Raw genomic sequence first — 19,739 nt, 5'->3', positions numbered from 1 at the left:
CCTTATATAAAAGTAATCAAGTAGTTGAGCACAAATAAATATTGCTATCTGTATTTATTAAAATTTGTCAAAATTCTACACTTGTTCTTCCTTGCATACGATGAAATGATTTCATAACCATGATTTCCCAATAAGCAGTTGTATGGTAGAACCATTATATTGGTTGTTGCAAAGTCTTTCTTTTCACAAACTTTTCTTCTGCCTACTTGCTGTTTTCTCCCAACCTGTAGCGCTTCTTCTTATCTTGTTATTCCCTGATCCTTCACAGGGCTCGTCTTAAGCACAATGGGAGACAGGTTTGCTTGGACCCCAAGACTAAATGGATCCAGGAGTACCTTGAGAAAGCTATGAACAAGTAAGCAGGCATCCGCAGATGTGCAGCTTCTACTCCCGGCATGAAATGTGTTAAGATATGACCTCCACAGGCACCCATATGCCTCCACTCTGGAAACTTGTAATGTATCTCATGCTGAGCCTTGTAAGAACCCACATGGTACCCAGAGACTGAGTGGGTATCCTTCCCGATGCCGGGATAGCCCAATGAGCAGTACCTAGCGGAGCCGCAAAACACAAAAAAAGAAAAATGAATACACGTAAAATGATTTAGCGTCTTCATGTTGCAAGGTTCAGCCATTAGCACTGTGAGCTCTGTTATCACAGTAGGGGGCTAGACATTATCATACACGATAACTGTCTTTCAAGCATATTGCCTCCATTGAACTAATTATCGTGCTTGATTCTCTCTCTCTCTATAAATATATACAATATATATATTATTTCATTTAATATAACTTTTCTTGCTTAATGAAATGTGAATAATGGAGGGTGGGGCATGATGTGCACTTAGTGATGTATTAATGTTTTAGAGAACCCCGGGTTACTACTTTCTTACAATATAGGCAAAGGCCACTATTTTCATACAGAGGTATTAATAAGAAAATTACCTACATTATAATTATATCTACATTACCGAGCAGTTTACTGTAAGTCTAATGACTTAAACCATCTCAGTCCTATTTTCATATTCCATTAAGAACATACAAGGCACTATTATCTTCGCTAGTTCCATTTCCTGTTGAAATCTGTTGAAACAACGGCGGAAATGTGGGCAAAATTTTGTCAGTGAGTGTCTTCATTCTTCATGTGAAATAATTCTAAAAAAAAGAAAGAAAGAAAAGAACATTTACTAAGCTTCTACCCCAGTTATTTCAGGTCATTCACTGCTAAAGGGGTTGAAAAGACACAATGGGGAGATGTACTATAGTAGCGTGGCAGGAATCAGTAATGCCGAAATGTATCAAACATCTCATCCGCCAGAGTGGGGGAGAGAAAACTGCTCCCTCTGATGATCTGTGCAAGACTCACAGCGCATCAGCCTAGTACTGATGTTCTTCATCTTGCCTCATGGCCAGCCCCGCTGCAAAAGCACAGATCTCGCAAACATCGTAAGGTCCTACGCACATCCGAACCCCACAGAAACCGCCGCAGGTATGTACCTGCATACCAGCAGGTAATCCTGACATTATTTGAAAAATCGTTTTTTAATAGCATCCGAATGATTTTCCATCACCATACAATAGTATGGTGATTGCAAAATAGTTAGATGTTTGTAGATAACATTGAGTAAAGTGATTTTCTCTATGTTATCTGCTTTCATATATACGGAAGTTCATAGTGTCAAATAGTGCGGGTTATAGCACATTTGGCACTTACCACCTCTTCTTATATTTTCCTTAATGTCCTTATCAGTCATTATGATTATTCTTTTCCTAAGAGTTTCAGAAAAAGAAAAGGACAATACTGCGTTTTTTTTCCCTGTATGAGATTTCCCAGCTGCCTTTAAGTTTTATTTTGAGGTTCACAGAAACTCAGTCAGCATCTGGCCCCGCTCTCCCCAGACCGCACAAAGACCTTTACAGCTGCCTCTTGGGGTTTGAGAATATTTTTTTAACCTGCATCAAAACATTGGTTTTGTTTTTATGCTTAAATCTAACAGGCAAGTGCCATAATAAAAACACATGCAGACAAGTCATCGCTTTGTAGTCATCCGAGTCCACTATAAACAGAAAGGGACGCCTTTAGTAATGAGAATGTTTAACGTGACACCATTGTCCCTTATGACATGTCTGTTATCGCATCATTTTTCTTTAACTTCTTAAATTAACCAAAACCCATCCTATACATTACATCTCTTCCAGCTTGTGCAGGATTTATACAGCTGCAGTTAATTCTCAGAAATAACTTTCTATGTATGTTTACCTCTCATCTAGGAAAAAGTAGAACATACATTTGTGTGGGATTTTCATCCATGACCACACATGCTACAATTTATTTATTGAACGTCACGTTTGGAGAACAAATTTAATACAGATACAAACACCGGCTAACAGCATGCTGCACATTATTGTATACAGTGATGAGATTGTAGGCATATCACTTCGATCATCTGCAATATACATCTTCCACTTAAAAGGATGGAAATGTGACATTGGCCATGCTATATTGACATCATCTGTGGAACATTTCTGTTTGTCACTGACACATTTTTAAGATTGGTTTGAGAGCGGTTGGATCACACAGCACAAATCTCTGCTTGTGACCTTCTGACTTTCCAGAGGAACATTTTAATTCTTCTACTCCAATGTTCAGTTTACTGTGAATATAAGACAAACAGTACCTGCTTCTGCCTGTCTGTATGACTAGCAGCTGCACCCTATGTTTTGGGAAACACAGTAATGCAGTAACATACTATAGTATATATACATACAATCATATTCAGTATGTTTTACCTGTGGGCGGGATGCCGGCTGTCAATATCCAGACAGCAGCATCCGTCCGTCAGAATGCCCGCAGTGGGGCAAGTGCTAAGAGTCCCCTTGCGCTCGCCACGCTGCGGGCCAGGTGGCTTGATGCATTTGCCACAAGATCTATTCCCATTCAATGGGTGTTGTGGACACCCACAAGTGGGAATAGCTCTGGTGTGCCGGGATTCCGGCTGGCAGCATTGTCCACTGGCGGGATTCCAGCGTAGGTATCCTGACCGCCAGGATCCCGACTGGTTGCAAATTAAACACATCCCCATTTATCTAGTACATTCTGTAAAATATAATCTTGTTAATTTCTATGGGCAATTTCTCCATCTGTAGCCCGAAGTATGCTGCTGGCTTAGACCCGAGTAGCCACAAATTGACCTAAATAGATTAATTGATTGATTGATTAACTGATTGGGATCTAACAGGTATGTAGAATAAGAAAAATAGCCTCATAACATGTGTATATAAGTGTGTGTGTGTGTGTGTGTGTGTGTATGTGTGTGTGTGTGTGTGTGTGTGTGTGTGTGTGTATGTAGGCATCAACCATTATTGCTACTGGTCAGTAGCTGGACTTCTTAAGGTGGGTACACACTTAGCGATATAGTGAACTATATCGCTCACTTTCCCCCTCCTAAGCGATATAGTTTACTATATCGCCCAGTGTGTATGCCGCTGCAGAGCAATGCACGGGCCATTGGGTTGTTAACGACCCTGAGTCTCGGCTGTGCATGCAGCTGAATTTGGACTCATTGTCCAAAGCTGCATCTTCTGGTAGGCCGCAGCACCATGTCACTGTGCAATTTCATTAGTGATATCGCACAGTGTGCATGTCCGCCATCAGGTGACCCGGCCCGGGAGGGGAAACACTAGGCGATGTCGCTCACCGGGCACATCGCCTAGTGTGTACCTTCCTTTAGATTAGGCCACAGATGTGTATACCAGTGCCATATCAGGACTCTAGACCACCCAAAGGACGCTCTGAGTGGCACTCTTGCAGGGATTCTGGCTGCCTGCTAGCCAGAAGCAAGGGCTGAGTGTGAAGCCCACAGAGCCCTGCGCTCTGTGTGGTTGCACCACTTGCACACCCCTAGTTATGGCCCTGGTGTATGCACATGTATGGCTAAAGTTGAAGAGATCTGGCAGCCTGGCAGTTGGGCTAAGCACCTGGATGCAACTGTGCATGACCAGCAAATAAGTAATATCCACTGTCAAAACTAAGCAACTTACTAATACTTTGTAGAGCATGTAGGTCACAGGAGATCTTAGTTTTAAAAACTTTTTAATGGACTTGTCAACTGCGAGATTGCATCTGATGCTAAGCTAATGCTGTCATCATCTTGCACAGCCGTGCTTTGCTGATATACCATCGTGTAGTGGTAGTGTCAGCATATCTAAATCATGCAGATTGGTTAAAGATACAGTCAGGATATCAGTAGAAAAAAGAGGTACAGTATCCATGCACAGTGCATATAAAACTATAGGACCACAATGATGGACGGTCATTTGGGCTAATTTAACTTGGTACTTTTACTTTATCTTAAAACTAATCATTCATCTAAAATGCTACTCTAAATGTTAGTCTAAGTAACTGTATACCTGCCCCCACTTGCCGCAGCTGTATTTATAATTTGGTACATGGGCCTCCAGACAAGCTTACAGTAGTTCAGGTTCACATACGAATCGAATGACACTTGTCTACTAGCTTGAAGTAGATCTGCAAACGCCACCTGCATCTCCAGTATGGCAACTGGCAAGGGTTATGCATTGTAACACTTTGCTTAATTGAGCAACCCTAGGAAAAGGTTACTTGTAATGAATGTAAGAACATCTGGTTATTGTCCCTTGGCTGCTACATAACCTGATTACTCCCTTACCTTCCCACCTCCCCATATAAATAAATCTGGAGGAGCTATTTGGTATTAGACCCCCCTCTTCCCTTGTAGTGAGATACTTTGTGCATGGGCTGCTTTTCATCTTTCAACTGCCCCCTGACCTTGCTACAAGATATGTGTGCTCCCGTGTGAAGAGCCTTGCTTTAATTAAATATACCAGCCCTGAAACAGGGGTATAAATTAAATGCCCCAGAGGTGCATTTGAGGTTAGACTGCCAGGAACCAAAGAGTGATTGAAACCCCTTAACATGTTAATTACCAAGTAATGTGCGGTTACCTTACTGGCAGCAAAGGGGATAGACTCTGAACAACAAACTGATCATCCATGATGAATAGCCAGATGTTTAGTAACTATACAGAATTATAAGTGCAGCCATACGCCTTTTCTGTTGCTTCTATCAATACATTTATTTTTAAATGTATCATTCAGGGTGATATTTTTAACTATCATGAACTTGCCTACCTTTGCAAGTTACTGTTATAGCTTTACACCACTGTGTTAGCTGCCTATAATATAAATATCTATATATATATATCTATATATATATCTTTAGCAATTAGTTCACGTCTATCAAGCTTTCTACCAACTATTGGACCTGATTGTAACAAAAATGTGTAAAATATCTCCCTATGGTACAAATATAAAGTTATTACTCCATGTTTTTTTTTTTATGAGGCTAAATAAGGAATTCAAACTAGAAATAATTTTGCTGTGTCTGGGCAGCTGCGAAAAAAGCAACAATTAGAATGTACCTGTCAATTAAAATAAGCATTATTCAAGGCCATCAAAGTTCATGTTTGGATCTCAGCTTCAGCTGGGAAAGTGAGACATTGTTTTAGCATAAGAATTGAAAGTGATTTTTTTAATACATGGTTCAATCAAACATGGTTTGTATGGAAATAAGAGGTATACTCCAAATTGGCAACCACTTCACATAGATTTAAACCCTTTTAAAGAAGAAGCAGAATGGTTTAGATGAAACGGGGGTGATTTATCAAAACTTCTAAAGAGGCAAGTATTGGCTATAGCACCCAATCACATTGTAGATATCAATCTGATTGGTTGCTATGGGCAACACTTCAATTGTCCTCTTTAAGAATGTTTGATTAATTTCCCCTTGAAAGGTGCCAGATTTCTTGAGGATGCCAAATTTACAAACTACTGTAGGACTTCATAAACAAATGATTGTGAAATAAAATAGCTTAATCCATCTGTAGATGTAGATTAGGAGCTATAGTGTCTGTTCCTATAGGCAGAATGTGTGTGTGAGGTTAGGAGCTATACATGAACAATGGGCGGGTAAATCTGTGCATGTTCTGGATTTAATATGGAAAGAATGTAATTTCATGTAAACCAAAAACTGAAATGTTTTGTAAACTTCCACCAGCAATTAGTATGATTGGAACAAGAGATCCATCAGCTATTTGTATGCGGGCCAGTACTGTATACAACAAAGTGATTCCATATATTTCTGTAAGCTCAACACTCAAAAAAAACCCTCAAAGTTTTTTTTGTTTTTTTTACAGTTCAAAGTGGGCAGGAGATTTCACACTGTAATAGATGGTTGGGGAAATACAGTCCAAACAACATGACAGCAAATGTATTTTATTGAAGGAATCCATTATATGTAGCATATAATACCCGAATATCGCGAAAGACATGCTTTAGCCCTGTAACTGCTGGCTAATGCAGTGAATGGGTTAATGAAATATTCTTCTTTTGTAAATAGATATAATCTTTTTAACCAGAGTATTAATCCAATGTTATATAATATGTTATATATTTTTATATTTGTATGAAAATGAAAAATCGCACATTATTCCTTTTTTTATATTATGTGACAGCAATAAAATGCATTTTTTTATTTTTAATCTTGCCTCATGCTTTCTAAAGTGTGTCTGTCTTTTTAACCCCAAAATTCCCTTCCTTCCATCAGAGTTAATCTTGTTTCTGTCTTCTGCAGATTTCTACTCATTCTCTACCCTTTTCTATAACACAAGAGCTTTACTAATTTACACAATAATCTGCTATGAGCTCAACTAATAAATAAGTAGTTTACATCATGTTTTCATCACACAAAATTCTGTTAAAGAGACATGTTAATGAAAAAGAACTTATCCTTATTATTTTTATTTTTTGAAATCATGTAAAGAAGCTAATAGACAGGAAAAAACAGACACCCAACCGACTTTTCACACATTTGAATCTCCCCTAAAGTATGATAAAGCCATACTTATAGACTGGTATATTTCCTAATTCAATACCATCCAATAACATGTTAGAATTCACTGTAGAAGATTTCACTATCTCTTTGTACAAAGTCATTCATACTTCCAAGGCCAGTGCTAGACAAACAAATAATAATAATAATAATAATAGGGGCAATAAATTATGAATGCTTTCATAATTTTTTGCCCATATTATTTACTGTACCCCTGAAATGTTTAGGAAACAACTCAGTAGAAAAAGCAGAATGCATTTGATTTTACCACCATGTTGTTGAGGAAACTTGTTTCTTTCAAATGTTTTTATGAACAGAAAAGCTATACAACACAATGTCCAATTTGATAATTTAAAAAAAAAAATAAGTATAATTTACATGAATTATACTAAAATACTGTGTCTATAACAGCCAAACACAATGCTTGAATACTTAGATATTTTTTCCAGTAACTAGTAGCTACCACCTACCTCCAAAGAAATCGGGCATGTAAAAATATATTATTATTATTATTAGTATTATTAATAATAATAATAATAATAATAATAATAATAATGTCTACACGGGGCAGTATACTCTGAGAGCAAAAGTAATGCAGAACTCAAACAGAGGGGCAGATTTATTAAGCTCAGTGAAGTGATAAAGTGGAAGCTGATAAAGGACCAGCCAGTCAGCTCCTAACTGTCATTTTTCAAACCCAGCCTGTAACATGTAAGTTTGAAGCTGATTGGCTGGTGCGTTATCACCTTCCACTTTATCACTTCAACAGGCTTAATAAATCTGCCCCAGAATCTCTTACAAACCGATACTTAATGCATACTAGGAAACAATACAATTCTACACTTCAGCTTGCAAAGTGACTTAGGGGTCTATTTACTAAGCCTTTTTATGGAGATAAAGTGGACAGAGATAAATTATCAGCCAATCAGCTCCTAACTGTCATTTTTCAAACTCAGCCTGTGATGTGGCAGTTATACACTGATTGGCTGGTATTTTATCTTCATCCACTTTATCTCCATCCAAGGCTTAGTAAATAGATGCCTTTCTTTCTACATTATTGAGGTGCACAGTGGTAGCTGTTAGACACTTTCATGTGGCTATCCATTGGCTTGTGGTGAGGTAAATGGCTGAGGAGGCACTGGCTAGTACTAGAGCCAGATTTATTTTACACACAATATATAAGCCCAATGGTGCATGTGGACATTATACACAAGGGCAGCAGTATATACTGCTGGAAATTTGGTGAGTTTTGAACAGAGATGTTTGGAAAAGGTAGGTAGGTGAGGGACTGCCTCACCTGTCATGGTCTTTTTACTCCAGAGTTTTGACTATAACAATGATTAGACTAATACAAATAAAATATAATATTTTTTGTATTTTTCATATAATTTTTATAGACAAATTTCTGGATGGAGTATACTGGAGTATGACAGGAAAGGCACTGCCTCACCTGCTTCACATAACCGCACGTCACTGATGATATCTGTGTTGAGAGTAAATGTAATAAGATCCAGAAAAAAATTTGCTCATATTCTGTAGCACTGTTATTCTATTGTTATGGCCGAGAGAACCTCAATACACTCTTTTGTAAAATCATTTTCATAGGATCTGTATAATGAACATGGATTTATATATACAGTATGGCCCTGCCCATATAGAACTTGGACTTTCCTGTCCAGTGGCATTTATACAGTAATTAGAAACCTTCAAATATAATACAAATAATTCATTTCTTTGAGTTGGGAATGGTCTCAACATGTTTATCAGTTCAAACACCATTTATTAAACTAACACACTAGAGTCATTTATGAACTGGAAAAATTCAGAGTTTTGCCACAAAAGCCATATCTTCCTGCATTGGTGATACACATGTTGCAGTTGTGAGTTGTACATTCATATGATTTGTCATCTTAGTGTGTGGAACTTCTTGGAGTTCCATTCACGGTTTCGGAAAACTGCAACTGATTTTATGCCAGTATGCAAACACAAGATCAGCTCTGAGGTACAATATAGTCTAAATAATATCAAAGCACAAAGGGTGTAAATATTTTTAGGTGTTGAAATTTCCCAGTCTTTAAGTTATATGCAATAAAATTGTATACTACCTTAGCTAGTGATAGTAATTCAGCCTCAGTCAGTACTTTCAGTGAGGTGACTACTGTCATCTTGGTGATTCCAAATCAATACAAAAGCATGAATTCATATAAATAAAAACTAAAATATAAACCTATGACACCTGAAGTAAAGGTAGCCCCATGTACCTTTATAGCCAATGATAAAGCACAAATCTTAATTATTATGCCAATCATCTGCATAGAGGAACATGAGAACGTGCAATAGGGACTTGCTCAATTTATGCAGACATCCTACAGATAGGTACAAGTGCACAACAAACTGGTTCTCTGCACTTTCTGGCTTGTGAGAGATTCCGCTCAAATATGTCTATGTGAAATATTTTCTGCCCACATGAAATGTAAAAATTTTACTGAAGGTCAAATAACATCTCAGTGACTTATGGGTGCTTTTAAATTGGCTTCTACAGTAGACCTCAAAGGGACTGTACACCTGCTTAGCATAAATACCAAAATCTCCTTTCTGGCTGGCTGGCAAGGTATTGGGAGAGTGCCACCACTCAGTGCTGTATTGCTGACTTATCCCCATTCTTCAGGTTTATTGTAATGAATAGAAATCCATTACTGCCTAATGCACATCTATGTACAAACAGTCTAACAAACAAATTACTGTTACGGGCACTATAAGCGTTAATTTAGAGTTAGACACATGCACCACATTTTTTTAGATGTAAATACACTTTTTTTTGTACTCCACATGTGCAACAAAAAGCATACCCCTATTAGCATATTTGCTTATTCCTTCTGCTTCTTTGCATATGCAGAATGGAGGAGGTTAGGTGTTTGGAACATGAAGTACAGTAAAGACTTACTCATCAGGATGGACCTTTGTGGTTTTAAATAAAGTTTTTAAATAAAAATACATTATTTCTTTCTCATTTATTTTTCTTTAATAGAAAACACCATCTATTCAGCATAATCAGGTTGATAATGATAATGATGAACAGTGTCTTGAGCATCATGTTATTCTTAGGGCCAGTTTCAATTAACCATGGGGAAAGCCTGCGGCTAATTGCTCTGCCATGAGCTATTCAAATAGGTGTTGCTACCCTGTGCGTTAAGACCCAGAGAGTAAGCTTAATGTGATTTTTTCCTTACAACCTCAGGAACCGTGAGGAAAAAAAATCTGTGTTAAATGCACCTTTTGAACCTCTATACCAGGCATGTCCAAACTGTGGCCCTCCAGCTGTTGAGAAACTACACATCCCAGCATGCCCTGACACAGCTTTAGCATTCTCTGACAGCAAAACTGTGTCAGGGCATGCTGGGATATGTAGTTTCACAACAACTGGAGGGCCGCAGTTTGGACATGCCTGCTCTATACACTGCAGCTAGCTGAATCTGCCCCTTAATCTACATCTTTATGTGCTTCTAAAGTACCTAGGTGGGTGCACATATTATTGCTTCATTTGAATTGCATGTAAGAAAGTGATGATAGTAAGTGCTAGAATTACAGTTCACAATTCACATACAACAGTGTACATCTGCAGTGTTTTTATTTAACAAGTAATAAAGCTGAATTCAAATACGAAATAAACGTTCAAATCAATACACACATTCATAATTTTCCTCTTTAAAAGACGCACTAAGACTATGCTTTATAGTAGCAAACTGATAATCTCACTGCAATAATGCAAATAGTTTGCAACACAATATAGGAGTAGCATATATGCATTTTGCATTTACTGTACTTTGTGTTTACATGCTCCTTTCAACCTCCTGTCCCATAACCCTTAGTGCCGGGCATCATGAGTGTAAGATTGCACAATTTGGTATGGCTATGTACATAGGTGTGCGCAGGGGGGGTGCCTGGTGCGCACAGGCACCCCCTAATGTCTGGCACCCCGATCTCACATGCCTGATGCAGGGATCGCCGAGCAGGCTGATTACTGTCCCCTCTGCGCTGCACCCTGCAGGACTGCATTACTGACCGGACGCCTGGGTTAATCAAGGGTGCCACTGCCACCGGCTTTCAGATTCCCAGCTCCACCTCCATGTACAAAAACAGTGTGATGTGACGTGATTACGTCATGCTGCTCGCACGCCCACCCATCACACGCCCACCTCTCTCCTTCTATGCTATGCCAACGCCAGCCACTGATGAGGAGCAGCATGCAGCCAGCGTTCCTCTTAGGAAGACAAATTCAATACTGGCAGACGGCCGGCAGCAGCACTGAAAGGTCACTCGTTTTTCCATCAGCAGCAGTAACTGGTCTGTGACTGTCAGTGTCAGTTTAGTTACTGACTTGTAAGTAAGCTGCTGCAGCTTGCAGGGGAAAGAGAGGGGGAGCCAGACCAGGCTGTGGAGGAGCAGTGTAATTGCAGCGAGTGCCATCAGGGGTGTTTGGTGCACACCACAGCATCTGACAATGTATCTGCTTTATTAGGATTGGTACAAAGGTGGATATTTTATATGCGTTGACCATCAATAGATGGTGCTAGACACGCCCAAAAGGCGGGCTAGACACACCCCTCCGACGGTGCACCCCCTAATAAAATGTGCTGCGCACGCCAGTGGCTATGTATATGTAAAGGGCCCCATACACTAGAACGATGATGCCCAATTTCATCCAATTTCGGGCATTTGGGCCGATATATCGAGTGAAATAGGGCATTTTGGATGTGTTTCCGATCCGATGCGCATTCCCGTGAGGGTCGGATCGGCTCTCCTAGATCGTTATTGCTGCACTCATGATATGTTGGTTCCCGCAGGCATGGCTGGAATCGCATACGATATATCGCATGCAAAATGTACAAAATCGTATGGAACCACTCCCGGAAAGCTCCCGGGAGAGTTCAAGGGAAATCGCCTCCGACTTCTGCCTCAGATATATCGTTCTAGTGTATGGGGCCCTTAAGACTTGTTGGTGCACATGCATGATAAAAGAAGGGTGAATAGAGTTTGCATCCAACGCAACCTGAGACACGGGGTACATTTACTACATTTTAATCAATTTGAAATTGACCCTAATTGTTCTAAATTGATGTTGTGCTTCAGGGGCTAAAATGCACATTTACTAACATTTAAAATCAATATAAAAAATTGTGTGTTAGTAAATGTGCACTCTAGCCCCTGAAACACAACATCATTTTAGATCGATTAAAACATGTAAAATTGAGCTTTAGTAAATTTTCCTCAGAATGTGCTTTTTGCAACATTTAATGACTGTGCTATAAAAGCAAACACATCAAACTCTAAATGAGCCTTTATATTGCTTATCACTTACCAACTCATCTTAATCCCTTTATTGTTTGTTTTTATGTAAACGGACCATTTTATATTTGAGAATGTTGAAGATGTTAACTGTTTAGCTCATTGTGACATGTGGAAGATGGAGATATTTGTAGTAAATAATTCTTCATTATGGCATCAGTTTACAGCAAGTCTGCAGTCCGCAATTCTTCAATATGGTATCATCATTAGTTTCATTTACTTCTCGATGACAATGCATTTTTGAACTTGAAAATCCTTGTTTTATTATCTGTGCTGATTCAGTAAGTAAAAGATTTCCAGCAACTCTTGACCTTGTCTATACTGTCAGCCAAGAGGAATGTAGCTGGACTTACACCAGGGACAGGAACCTCGCCAAGAAGAAGCATGGACTGATCTTCATTTCCAAATACAGTTCTTTCAGCAGGGACATATAACTGCTCATTTGGTTTTGGTCGCCTCTCACCAAAAGATGATGAGAGATTCACTACAGGAATAATACACACCATAAGAGCGGCAGTAGAAAGCCTTCAGGAATAAAAGAGTCAGCTGTTTCAGGTATCTGTCAAGCTGGAATCTGCTGTAAATGTAAATCACTATTTTCATTAACGTGCTTTAATGATGGATTACACATATTTAGACAGATCAGAATCTATTAGTCCAGTCATTCAAACTTATAGTTTACAGATTTAAATAATTGGTTATTTTTGTTTATATGGGAAATGGTATTTATTATTTAAATGAGAGTAACAATGAATAGAAAACTAGGGGGAGATTTATCAAAGCTTGGAGAGATAAAGCGGAGAGAGATAAAGTATTAACCAATCAGCGTTTTCCTTTCATTTTACAAGCTGTGTTTGAAAAATGACAGAAGATGATTGGTTGGCACTTTATCTGCCTCTACTTTATCTCTCTCCAAGCATTGAAAAATCTCCCCCTAGCTGACAGAACTTGGGATACCCCTTGTAATCGCTATCAAGTTTGTATGTGATTGATAACTACTCTATAGTCCGAGTATGTCACTGGGCCAATAATGTTTCATTTGTTTTTAAATGATGTAGCAGTTGGACTGAATACTACTTTAGTTTGCTTGTGACACTAAATCATGTAGTGTACTGTAATAGAGTGCACATAAGATTCCTTCTTCTTACAACATCAATTTGAAAATTGGGCACTTGCATATCAAATGACTATACAGATGATGTGCTGGAGAAAATTGAGAAAGCTCAAATGAGCTACTCCGGGCTATGGAAGATCTTAGTTTGTGGAAAGACTGTCTAATACATTTATACACAAAAAATAACAGAAGATTAAAACAAATATTTGTGGTTATCTTTTCAGATGCCATATGGTAACCCCTTGCAACTGCAAGAAAAGAGATTTAGTGCTGATCAGATTTCGATCAGCCATAACTTGCGATTGGCTTAAATTACCAAAAAAGGGCAACATGCAAATTGTTTATTTCTGCACATACACAGAGTCAAATACAATATTTGTGTCAGGTTTGTCACCACCGTCAGCCTGTATTTGTCCCTGCTACACAATAGCAAAATTATGGCACTTAACAGGCATAATTGTTTAATTATGATTAATTGTTTAATAGTGTATAATAGTGTATCATTGCTGGTATTAATTGCACAATTTGTACATTTCTGAACATTGTCTACATGGAAACATCAGTGGCTACACCCACTGGCCTCTGCAGTCGTAAGGGTCAGTAGATACATAATGAGTCCCTCTGACTTACAATCAGCCCCTTAATATCTAGCCGTAAATAAAATGCAATTGGGGAAAACTAACGTGGAAAAGAATTTATGAATATTAGGGGAATAAAATCCTAGGATACATAAGAAAAATGAAAAATGCACGACTACAACTTTTTGGGTACCTTAATGTAAGAAGGGCATACAGTAGTTGAAACCCATAGGGCTGTGAGGGAGGCAGTCTCATTAGCAAAGACAATGGAATATGTTAGTAAATTAGGTTTGCTTACATTTGGAAAAAATATGGCTTAGATGTGATCTGTATTAACATGTATACATTTAGGAAAGGTCAATGAAAAGATTTCCCTAAATACTTTTTTATATGAAGAATCAAAGGAAGAGTGATCAGAAGTAACAAGTTTTTAGCATCAGAATGATTAAACTGTGGCATTAGTTGGTGGCAATTTCACACAGATTTTACACATGAATTGGATATATTTCTTATTAATGACACCTTGAGCTAGAATAGTATATGACATTATCTGAGTTTTTGCTCCAGAGAATTTCTCAGTTCAATATATTTAGATTCAGATACAAATTGTTCCCCCCCCCCTTGTTATGCCCCTTTAGCACATGTTCCCATAATGTTTTTCTTTTTTTCTAGATCGTTACAAATTACAATTAGAATTTTGGAAAGACTTAAGTTGTCTTTTTCCAACAAACTAGCTATATAATTGTGTAATATGTTGATCCATCAATTTACCTTTTTACTTCAAACAGCAATGTTTTCTTTTGGACTTGTCTATATATTAATTGGGTGTTCTAAGGAGGAACTATTGAACTTGATCTATTCATTTTGTTTACTTTTTTAACCAATACAACTATTAGACTATTTGAATATACTTTAATCAATAATTCACCTAATTGTTAGGTATTCTATTTTCACTTTGAACTGACAGTGGGTGCCGTGGACTAATTTACAGTAAATTAAACCTGGTTACCAAAGGTTACAGTACTTATTTTCCCAAAATAGCTAGGTCAATATGAGCAATGGTCCACCAGCAACATGCTGCATGTGGATGCACGGATAGGAGAAATGACAGGTGAGCCCAGGATATGTGGTCTCACTGGAGATCCTGGACCGTATGCAAGTTACGTGACATTTGGGTGATTTCAGTCTTCTTGGGTGGAATTATCCTTTAACAGGTAACTTCATTAAACAGACTTTTATTCTCACACGGAAAAATTGGCATTACTTTTTCAGCATTTTGACTGAGAAGGTACTGGGTACATTTTAATCACCTGTAAAAACAAGCTTACAAAGCCATTTAAATGCTATTTCTTTTAATGGCTACATAGACACACCAGAGGCATGTTACATAGTGGTAAATGCTGTCAAAAATGTCATGAATTATTCTGCCATTATAACTAGAGATATGAATGTGGATCTGAACCAAACCAAAACCCAGTCTGGATCCCCCGAGGAGTATTGATCTGAACCAAGTCCCTACACTGGTGTGACTATAATCTGTGAATATACATTTTATTTTCTTGGAGCGAAAGTAGTAAAATTATATAAAAGGGGGAGAAAAGTGGAAGTGTATGGGTTTATAGAAGTTCCTTACTGACATTTCCACTGTACCAAAATTACCATCATCAAGTCTTGCTATAATTTTAAAACAACCCACTTAGCAACTTCCTATTGCACTTTTAAAAGGAGATGTATCAAGCTATGGAGTGAGAGAGAAATCGTCTCTCATTAATATAGCGCAGTCTTTGAAATGACAGAAGTTGATTCTCAACTTTATCTCTATCCAGTGCTTGATACATCTCTCCTTAACAGAGAATCACCTTAAATACCAATGTAATGAAAAGCTCCAGACAACACCAAATTTCCACATGTCCCTTCACACTCATGACTGAAAGAATCCATAAATTAGGTTAAACAGGTTCCAGTTGAAAGTTTGGCAAAGGAATATTTAAACAATACAGTAACATCCTCTTGAGGTGACAGCCTTGCTTTGATGAACCTGTTTGGCATGTGCTACATCTGTAAACTATTAATAAAAAGTGAAGGCACCCTAATGGTGTAGAATGTTAGTGCGCTTAAATGCAGAATTCCAGTGAAATAAAAGGGCAAAATAAGAACAATATGTAAAATGATCTGTTTAACATATGGACCTGTAAAGTTCTATCCCTACTGGTCAAGAGCACAGATAGCATAAGAGCCTCATACAAAAAAAATACATAAAATAAAAACATAGTATGCTTATCTCAATACTAATGTACAGTCCAAGTTCTTATAGATCCTTTACAGTTGTGAACTTTGGAAACAATTCATGTAAATGGTCCCTATCCGCTTCGTCCTCTATTACCATAATTCATTATTTCCCCCTCCTTTCTTTTTAGCTTATATCATTGGTATTGGGTTGGGACTGACATGAAGCTTAACTAAATTTACTGTAAATATATCCACAATAATAATTACCACCGGGTAAGCACAATTACACTTAAGAGTTAGAGGAAAATGAAGGTAATCTTCAATGGATATTCCTTCATCAAATGACCTTCATATACTCTAGCACAAATATAAGTAAAAATTCTTAATTAAGATAATATATGCAATATATATCTATATATATATATAAAAGTTACTTAGAGGGCGTCTCATCTTTTATATTTAAGAACGTTTTAGATATTACACCTTTGAGATAATGTCTTTAGATTAATGGTAGAGAAAGCAATTCTGTACTTTACATCCTGTTCATTGTGTACAACCAGTAAAATTTAAAATATACAATTTCTTAAAATGTTTTTAAACCTTTTTCCACAATAAAACAATATGTTTGAGATGCGAGTTTCCCTATCTGGAATTGATTTTTGCAATATAATTCCTTAGGTCAATCCATTTCCAAATTGCATGTCATCCAACACGTTTCATCATCAATAACTTCATCAGGGGTGTTCGAGATTATGGAGGTAGGACTTCAGATAGTGTAAAGGCCTCTACAATTAACCTCTCAATTTTATGGATGGTACTTGTTGTCTGAGAGCCTTCGTTTGTCCAAAGTATGGAGTATATAGGCTTCACTAATTATGAGGAACTCTATGCTTTGACTTCAATTTGAAATCTCAGATTATTAGTGGGATTCATACCCAACTTGCAGTGACTGGGGGAAGTGTGGTCCCAAAAAATTCTTGTTAGTCCTCTATGGGTAGTTCCTCTCTCCTGGTCTCCACTGTCTGGAGTTTGAAAGGTAATTATATATAATATAAGGATGATTAGCCAATGTGCTCTGTTTTGCTTATCTAGTTGCAACTCCACCATGCAGCCTGCTAACAGTATTAAGAGCTGAATTCCTTCCAGAAGCATGTGGTAAGTCACCAACTTTGCTGCATATCTCTATGTACCACTAAATTGGTGCATCCGGGAACAGAACATCCAGGAACATCTCCATTTTGGCACACCATTCTCCGTGCTTGGTGCCTATAACTTGAAGACAAGTTCTCTTGGTCTTGACAAAGGGTCATGTGAGACTCAAAATGTTGACTCTGTCTTGCAACGTATTGATGTGAGTAATACATCTATTGCTCCAAAGTGATGAAGTCTGGTAAGTGCTCTCTTATGCTTTTGTGAATATACAGTGCCTTGTATTCATCCCCCTTGGCTTTTGACCTATTTTGTTACATTACAACCTATAATTTTATTTAATTTTTAATCTGAATTTTATGTGATGGATATGCACAAAATAGTTTAAGTTGGTAAAGTGAAATGAGAAAAAATTATATAAAAAATAATTTTTATTAATAAAAATGTGAAAATTGGCATGTGCATATGTATTTATCCCCTTTGCTATGAATCCCCTCAAAAGTTCTGGTGCAACCAATTACCTTCAATAGTCACATAATTAGTGAAATGAAGTCCACCTGTGTGCAATCTAAGTGTCACATGATCAGTCAGTGTAAACACACCTTTTCTGAATGACCCCAGAGGATGCAACAGCACTAAGCAAGAGGCATCACACCATGAAGACACAGGAGCTCTCCAAACAAGTCAGGGACAGAGTTGTTGAGAAGTACAAGTCAGGGTTGGGTTATAAAAAAAATATTCAAATCTTTGATGATCCCCCAGAGCACCATCAAATCCATCATCTTCAAATGGAAAGAACATGGTACCACAACAAACCTGCCAAGAGAGGACCAGACACCAAAACTCACAGCCCAGCAAGAAGGGCATTAATCAGAGCGGCAGCACAGAGACCAAAGGTAACCCTGAAGGAGCTGCAGAGTTCCATAGCAGAGACTGGTGTATCTGCGCATGTGACCACAATAAGCCATACACCCCATAGAGCTGGGCTTTATGGAAGAGTGGCCAGGAAAAAAGCCATTACTTAGTGTTAAAAATATGAAGGCACATTTTGGGTTTGCCAAAAGGAATGTGGATGACTCCCCAAATGTATGGAGGAAGGAGCTCTGGTCAGATGAGACTAAAATTTAACTTTTCGGCCACCAAGGAAAATGCCATGTCTAGCGCAAACCCAGCACATCCTATCACCCCAAGAACACCATCCCCACAGTGAAACATGGTGGTGGCAGCATCATGCTGTGGGGATGTTTCAAGTCGAGGGAGAGATAGATGGTGCTTAATACAGGGATATTCTTGAGCAAAACCTGTTTCAGTCTGCCTGTGATTTGAGACTGGGATGGAGGTTCACCTTCCAGCAAGGCAATGACCCAAAGCATACTGCTAAAGCAACACTCAAGTGGTTTAAGGGGAAACATTTAAATGTGTTGGAATGGCCTAGTCAAAGCCCAGATCTCAATCTAATTGAGAATATGTGGTCAGACTTGAAGATTGCTGTTTACAAGCGGAAATCATCCAACATGAAGGAGCTGGAGCAGTTTTGCCTTGAGGAATGGGGCAAAATCCCAGTGGCAAGATGTGGCAAGCTCATAGAGACTTATCCAAAGCGACTTGCAGCTGTAATTGCTGCAAAAGGTGGCTCTACAAAGTACTGATTTTAGGGTGTGAAGTTTTATTATTTTGTCCTATTTGTTGGTTGCTTCACAATAAATAAAAAAATCTTCAAAGTTGTAGCCATGTTATGTGAATGAAATGAGGCAAACCTTCAAACAATCCATTTTAATTCCAGGTTGTGAGGCAATAAAACAAGAAAAATGCAAAGGAGGGTGAACACTTTAGCTAGGCACTGTATATACAGTATGTAAATATATATGAGAGAGAGAGAAAGAGAGAGGGGGGGATATTGTGAACTTGCAAGCAGGGCCTTCCTACCTCTGTCTGTCTGTTGTTACCCAGTTTTGTTCTATTACTGTTGTTCAAATTGTAAAGCACAATGGAATATGCTGCGCTATATAAAAACTGCTAATAAATAAACTGTTTATATATATATATATATATGTAAACAGACAAAAAATATTTTTTTTTAGCTATAGCAAAGCATCACTTAGGATAGAACCCCTGTTAGTGAGAACCTGTACACATTACATAAAAATAAATAATATCCAAGTGCGCTAGTATATACGATACTGATTTTACTTCAGGACTGTAGATGTAGACTAATCCCGATATTGGATGTACAAAGAGTCTCTAGTACATCCAATATCAGGATTAGCCTACATCTACAGTCCTGAAGTAAATTCAGTATTGTATATACTAGCGCACTTGGATATTATTTGTATGTATGTATCTATATATATATATATATATATATATATACTCCTCTTTACAGCCCGGCACTCTCT

General features: G+C 38.0%; 1 protein-coding gene across 1 annotated transcript in view; it reads left to right on the top strand.

Moving 5' to 3' along the window:
- The window catches only part of CXCL12 (C-X-C motif chemokine ligand 12), a 100,974-nt gene that overhangs the window by 24,838 nt on the left and 56,397 nt on the right, over positions 1–19,739 (top strand). Inside the window, exon 3 of the mRNA XM_063958607.1 lies at positions 269–355. Coding sequence (XP_063814677.1) covers positions 269–355 — 87 coding nt within the window. The remainder of the gene's footprint in view (positions 1–268; positions 356–19,739) is intronic.

This window comes from Pseudophryne corroboree, chromosome 3 (assembly GCF_028390025.1).
Source record: "Pseudophryne corroboree isolate aPseCor3 chromosome 3, aPseCor3.hap2, whole genome shotgun sequence".
In the NCBI taxonomy this organism is placed as follows: domain Eukaryota; kingdom Metazoa; phylum Chordata; class Amphibia; order Anura; family Myobatrachidae; genus Pseudophryne; species Pseudophryne corroboree.
The sequence above is the reverse complement of the archived record's forward strand: the minus strand, read 5'-3'. Positions and strand labels throughout refer to the sequence as shown.